Source organism: Pseudophryne corroboree, chromosome 7 (assembly GCF_028390025.1).
Source record: "Pseudophryne corroboree isolate aPseCor3 chromosome 7, aPseCor3.hap2, whole genome shotgun sequence".
NCBI lineage: Eukaryota > Metazoa > Chordata > Amphibia > Anura > Myobatrachidae > Pseudophryne > Pseudophryne corroboree.
This window is the reverse complement of record NC_086450.1, coordinates 1,148,823-1,154,822: the sequence shown is the minus strand read 5'-3', so window position 1 is coordinate 1,154,822 and position 6,000 is coordinate 1,148,823. Positions and strand designations below refer to the sequence as shown.

The following is a 6,000-nucleotide window of genomic DNA, read 5'->3' as shown; positions in this document are numbered from 1 at the left end:
CGGTGTAGAGAGTCGGCGTAGAGAGTCAATGCAGAGAGTCAGTCAGCATAGTCAGTCGGTGTAGAGAGTCAGTATACAAAGTCAGTCAGTGTAGAGAGTCACTCGGTGTAGTCAGTCAGCGTAGAGAGTCATTCAGCATAGAGAGTCAATGCAGAGAGTCAGTCAGCATAGTCAGTCGGTGTAGAGAGTCAGTCGTTGTAGAGAGTCAGTTGAACAAAGTCAGTCGGCTTAGAGAGTCAGTCGGCGTAGAGAGTCAATGCAGAGTCAGTCGGTGTAGAGAGTCGGCGTAGAGAGTCAATGCAGAGGGTCAGTCAGCATAGTCAGTCGGTGTAGAGAGTCGGCGTAGAGAGTCAGTCGATGTAGAGAGTCAGTCGGTGTAGAAAGTCAATACAGAGAGTCAGTCAGTGTAGTGAGTATGTGTACAAAGTCAGTCGGTGTAGAGAGTCAATACAGTCAGTCGGTGTAGAGAGTCAGTCAGCATAGTCAGTCGGCGTAGAGAGTCAGTGGGCGTACAGATAGATGTGAAGGACCAAATTGCACAGACCTGGTTGTTAAAGGGTCAGGCCAACCAAATGACAGAGACTTCATATAGAGTGCATACCGGGTGATCACACACAGTCACCCCAGCACAACCGCCACCCTGTCAGATTATACAGTGTGCACAGATTGGCGGATACAGCCTATGCGGCCAGCAGGGATTCCCGCCACGGAAAGCTCTGGCTGATGTACGGTCACCACTTTATACTTATTTCTGTCCATATAAACAGGGCGCACTCCTTTGCATAATGACATCATAGAGTTTGGAGATATTTCACTGAATCAGTTCATCTTTTTTTTTAAATACTTTATTTATGCGTGGTCAGGTAAATAGAGAAAACATACTGAAAATACATGGGACAGGCGGCCAACATAGCCAATGTCTGGGGTAGACCACATTTTTCAAGCATATAACAAGGTTAATCAGTGAGGGAGAGACAATCAAGTTCAAACATGGGGTTTTGGGGGGGAGGGGGGAGAACCACATTTGTGTCTATACATAATGTATACCATAAGAACAAGTAAAGTCAGATTAAGGGGAGGGAGGAGATTCAGAGAGGGGGTGCGGACGAGGAGAGCAGCAGGGAGGGAGGGAAGTTAGAGCGGGGGAGGGGGTGGGTTAGAGAAAATTGTCGGAGAGAGGGAGCGGTAGGAGCCCATGGGTCCCTGGGGGGGAGGGGGATGTTCTAGAGGAGGGGAGACGACTTTCTGCGTTCGGCGGCGAGCCAAGGAGCCCAAACCTGCTCGAAGACGTGGCCCCGGTCGTGGAGATAGTACGTGATCTTTTCCATTGAGGCGATGTGCCAAATTTTAGCTTTAAGGGAGAGTAGGGAAGGTGGGGAGGGGTTCTTCCAGTTGAGGGCAATCAATGATTTTGCTGCTGCTAAAATATGTGAGGTTAGTTTTTGGGAGAATTTATTGAGGAGTGGGGGGGGATAACATAGCAGGGAGATCCAGGGGTCTTTCCGGACAGGAGGGTCTAGAAGTGAGTTAAGGAGGGAGTAGACCAAGTCCCAGAAGGGCACAATTACTGGGCAGGTCCACCATATGTGGAGCATAGTGCCTCTAGCTCCGCAGTTCCTCCAACAGGACGGGGAGGAGGACGGGAAAATTTTGTTAAGTCGGTCGGGGGTGTAGTACCAGCGGTAATAGACTTTGTAGGCCGTTTCCTTAAAAGCAGTGGCAATGGAGCTTTTAGCGATCCCCAGCCTCATGTCCTCCCAGTCCTCTGTTTTTGGAGGAGGCCCGAGGTCTCGTTCCCATGCGAGTTCATGAGGCCGGGGAGAAGGGAGGGAGGAGTCTAGTAGGAGAGAGTAGAGTTGGGAGATTATACCTTTGGAGGAGTGGGAGTTGATGCATAGGGATTCAAAGGAAGTAAGGGCACGGAGTAAGGCGGTAGGGGGGAGGGAGGCCAGAAAGTGGCGTATTTGTAGGTATTGGAAGGGGTTAAGTGGTTGTGAGGGAGTTTTCCGCTGGAGGTCGGGCAGGGACAGCCATTGGCCTCGATCGGCAAAGTCAGTTGGAAATTTAAGGCCCAGTGTTATCCACGTCCGGGATCTCGTAACTGAGAGTCCGGAGGGAAACTTGGGATTCTGCCAGATGGGGGTCAAGGGTGAGGGTGTGGTAGTGAGACCCCACTTCAGAGAGAGAGCGTCCCATGTTGAATCAGTTCATCTTATACAAAGGTTACCTTCTTTTTCTTCCTCGGCAATGAAATCAAAGCGGATGGGAATGTCTGTGTCACGGGCCGCCCCCATCAGGGAAAGGCATACTATCTCCCCATTGGGGCTCATTATTAGGCTGCCTACAGAACTGCCCTTACAGCACTCTGGAAGAGAAGAAGCATGCAGTCAGTAATTGCAGTGCCGCCAGGCAGCGTAGTGGTGGGTACTATACATACATTTCTTAGGATAACTTCATACAAAAGGAAACAGAAAGATATGGCAACAGGCAGATGTCAATGATTTTATACAATGGTTTAGCTTAGCAGATATCTTATAGGTTCCTGATATCTGTGAGGGTCCTTCTACTCCAATCCCTCATCTGAATCCCACCGGCCAGGTGGGTCCTTCTACTCCAATCCCTCATCTGAATTCCACCGGCCAGGTGTGTCCTTCTACTCCAACCCCTCATCTGTATCCAGCCGGCCAGGTGGGTCCTTCTACTCCAATCCCTCATCTGAATCCCACCGGCCAGGTGGGTCCTTCTACTCCAATCCCTCATCTGAATCCCACCGGCCAGGTGGGTCCTTCTACTCCAATCCCTCATCTGAATCCCACCAGCCAGGTGGGTCCTTCTACTCCAATCCCTCATCTGAATCCCACCGGCCAGGTGGGTCCTTCTACTCCAATCCCTCATCTGAATCCCACCGGCCAGGTGGGTCCTTCCACTCCAACCCCTCATCTGTATCCCACCGGCCAGGTGGGTCCTTCTACTCCAACCCCTCATCTGTATCCCGCCGGCCAGGTGGGTCCTTCTACTCCATCCCCTCATCTGTATCCCACCGGCCAGGTGGGTCCTTACACACCAACCCCTCATCTGTATCCCACCGGCCAGGTGGGTCCTTCTACTCCAACCCCTCATCTGTATCCCACCGGCCAGGTGAGTCCTTCCACTCCAACCCCTCATCTGTATCCCGCCGGCCAGGTGGGTCCTTCCACTTCAACCCCTCATCTGTATCCCGCCGGCCAGGTGGGTCCTTCTACTCCAACCCCACATCTTTATCCCGCCAGCCAGGTGGGTCCTTCTACTCCAACCCCTCATCTGTATCCCGCTGGCCAGGTGGGTCCGTCCACTCCAACCCCTCATCTGTAGCCAGCTGGCCAGGTGGGTCCTTCTACTCCAACCCCTCATCTGTATCCCGCCGGCCAGGTGGGTCCTTCTACTCCAACCCCACATCTTTATCCCACCGGCCAGGTGGGTCCTTCTACTCCAACCCCTCATCTGTATCCCGCTGGCCAGGTGGGTCCTTCCACTCCAACCCCTCATCTGTATCCCGCAGGCCAGGTGGGTCCTTCTACTCCAACCCTTCATCTGTATCCTGCCGGCCAGGTGGGTCCTTCTACTCCAACCCTTCATCTGTATCCCGCAGGCCAGGTGGGTCCTTCTACTCCAACCCTTCATCTGTATCCCACCGGCAACATACATTTTTTTAGCAGACACAGGTGTGAGAAAATCGCGAGTTGTGTCTCACTAGCAATCCAAGCTGAATGAGTTCCTCAGGGCGCAGAGCGGGAACTGTTTTCCATTTGTCACCAGGAAGAATAGGAACCAGACTGTCGGCCCTTCTTAGGTCTAACTTTGCAAAGAATCAGGCTAATCTTAATCATCTAGAGCATGGGACTACAACCTGCGGCACACCAGCTGCTGTGGAACTACACATACCAGCATGCCCTTCCACAGTTTTGCTATTAAGGCATGCTAAAACTGAGACAGGGTCTGTAATGCGTTATAAGCTGTGCGTAGTGTGTATAATCTACTCTGCGCTCCATCTCTGTATAACTGCACGATTTAGTATATTTCATATAAAAGATATTTATATATTGGTACTGATGCATAATCGTCATGTAACATTACTATGATTCTGATTTGGTCTCATATTATTGAGGCCCATTCAGGTGTGGTCACAAAGCGGCTGTTGTACACACATCAGCCCATGCTTTCTTACTGCGCATGCATCTGAGCCGCAGGGCGAAGCGCAGCAAGTGAATTGCGTTCACACCAAGAAATGAGTCATATGGTGAGTGACAGGAAGACAGCGTTTGAGGGTGGGAACGGGGCATGGTCAGATAAATGCAGGCGTGTCATGGCCGCTCAGACGCCGTTTTCTGGGCATGCATAAATTAGCAGTTGTGATCTCACTTGCTACTGGCGAGCCCTCTACATCCCAGGAGAGCAGCACAGTCTGAGCGTCTACAGAGGTACACAGACTGTGCTACATGTTCCGATCTGTCACGATGGTACCAATGTATCAGCAATTAGACGCCATTGGACGGAAGTGATGCAACAGCAGGGGCGTCTCTATGCTCAGGTTAGCTTCTGCCCATATTAGCATTTAATCGCAATTGCGTACGGCAAATGACAGCAACGGCAGCAGCAAGGACGCCGCACCTGAATGAGCCTCATTATGTCATACATTACGCTGTGGGAAGGATTTCTCTTTATGTCAGTGAATTGCTGCAGAAACACAGAGACCGCGCTGGCGTACGTCTATATACTACATTAATAAGGAGAAGCTGCTGGTCTGTACGTCACCAGCACGCTGGCATTGTGCCATAGATGTGCCATGTATGAGGATTCTCTCTATGGCAGATGCCATCACTTACATGCCCTCAGGGGTGGTTCCACTGGCACACAGCCAGCCGAGCTCAGACCAGATAGACTACAGCACAGTGATTCCTCTGACCACATCCATTATACAGTCACATAGACATAGCACCCTGTATACTCTGTGCTGTACCATGGACAGGTCACCTCTCATCTCCTTACCTTTCAGTTCTTCTGGGAGTGAGCCACGAATGATGCCAGTGGGCAGACCCTTGGAGCTCATGGTGCCGTTGCCAATGCTGGCCTTTACATTCGCCATACTACATTGGTTCCCGGGTCCTTTCTTTCCATTTATAGAAGGCAGAGAGCCCAGTGGCGGGGCATCAGACATTGGTAGAACATCACCATCTGAGGACAAGAGAAGAAGACAAATACAAGTCAGACCTAGGAGCTTCACTCGATATTCAGGCGACCGTTTCCCTGCGCCAATTAGACAGATCGCCGCTGAAATACGTCTACCAAATAAATAAATATATATATATATATATATATATATATATACACATATACATACACATATATATATATATATATATATATATATATACACATACATACATACACACACACACACACACACACACACACACACACACACACACACACACACACACACACACCGTATAAAGCTGAAGAGTGATAAAAAATGATGTCATCGTGCTGACATATAATGACAGTGGTCTGACCTCTGACCAGCATCAGTGATGTCACTTCCAGAGAGTTCCAGTATAAAACACCTCTGTCATTTCCCACATCATCACATATACAGATGTGTCCAGCAGGGACGTGCGGGAGGTAAATGGCTCAGGAGGCACTGGCTAGTACCAGAGCCAGATATACACACAATATAAGAGCGCAAAGGTGCATGTGGGCATTGTACACAGGTGCAGCAGTATATACATGTGGGCATTGTACACAGGGGCAGCAGTATATACATGTGGGCATTGTAGTTGTACACAGGGGCAGCAATATATACATGTGGGCATTGTACACAGGTGCAGCAGTATATACATGTGGGCATTTTACACAGGGGCAGCAGTATATACATGTGGGCATTGTACACAGGGGCAGCAGTATATACATGTTGGCAGTATGCACAGGTGCAGCGGTATATACATGTGTGTATTATACACAGGT

The 6,000-nt window shown here is 50.1% G+C and overlaps 1 protein-coding gene across 1 annotated transcript in view; it reads right to left on the bottom strand.

Annotated features, from left to right (window-relative positions):
* Positions 1–6,000, bottom strand: part of KIAA2012 (KIAA2012 ortholog) — a 353,000-nt gene that overhangs the window by 273,828 nt on the left and 73,172 nt on the right. Inside the window, exons 3-4 of the mRNA XM_063932236.1 lie at positions 5,026–5,211; positions 2,228–2,365 (exon numbers count right to left, since the gene is read on the bottom strand). Coding sequence (XP_063788306.1) covers positions 2,228–2,365; positions 5,026–5,211 — 324 coding nt within the window. The remainder of the gene's footprint in view (positions 1–2,227; positions 2,366–5,025; positions 5,212–6,000) is intronic.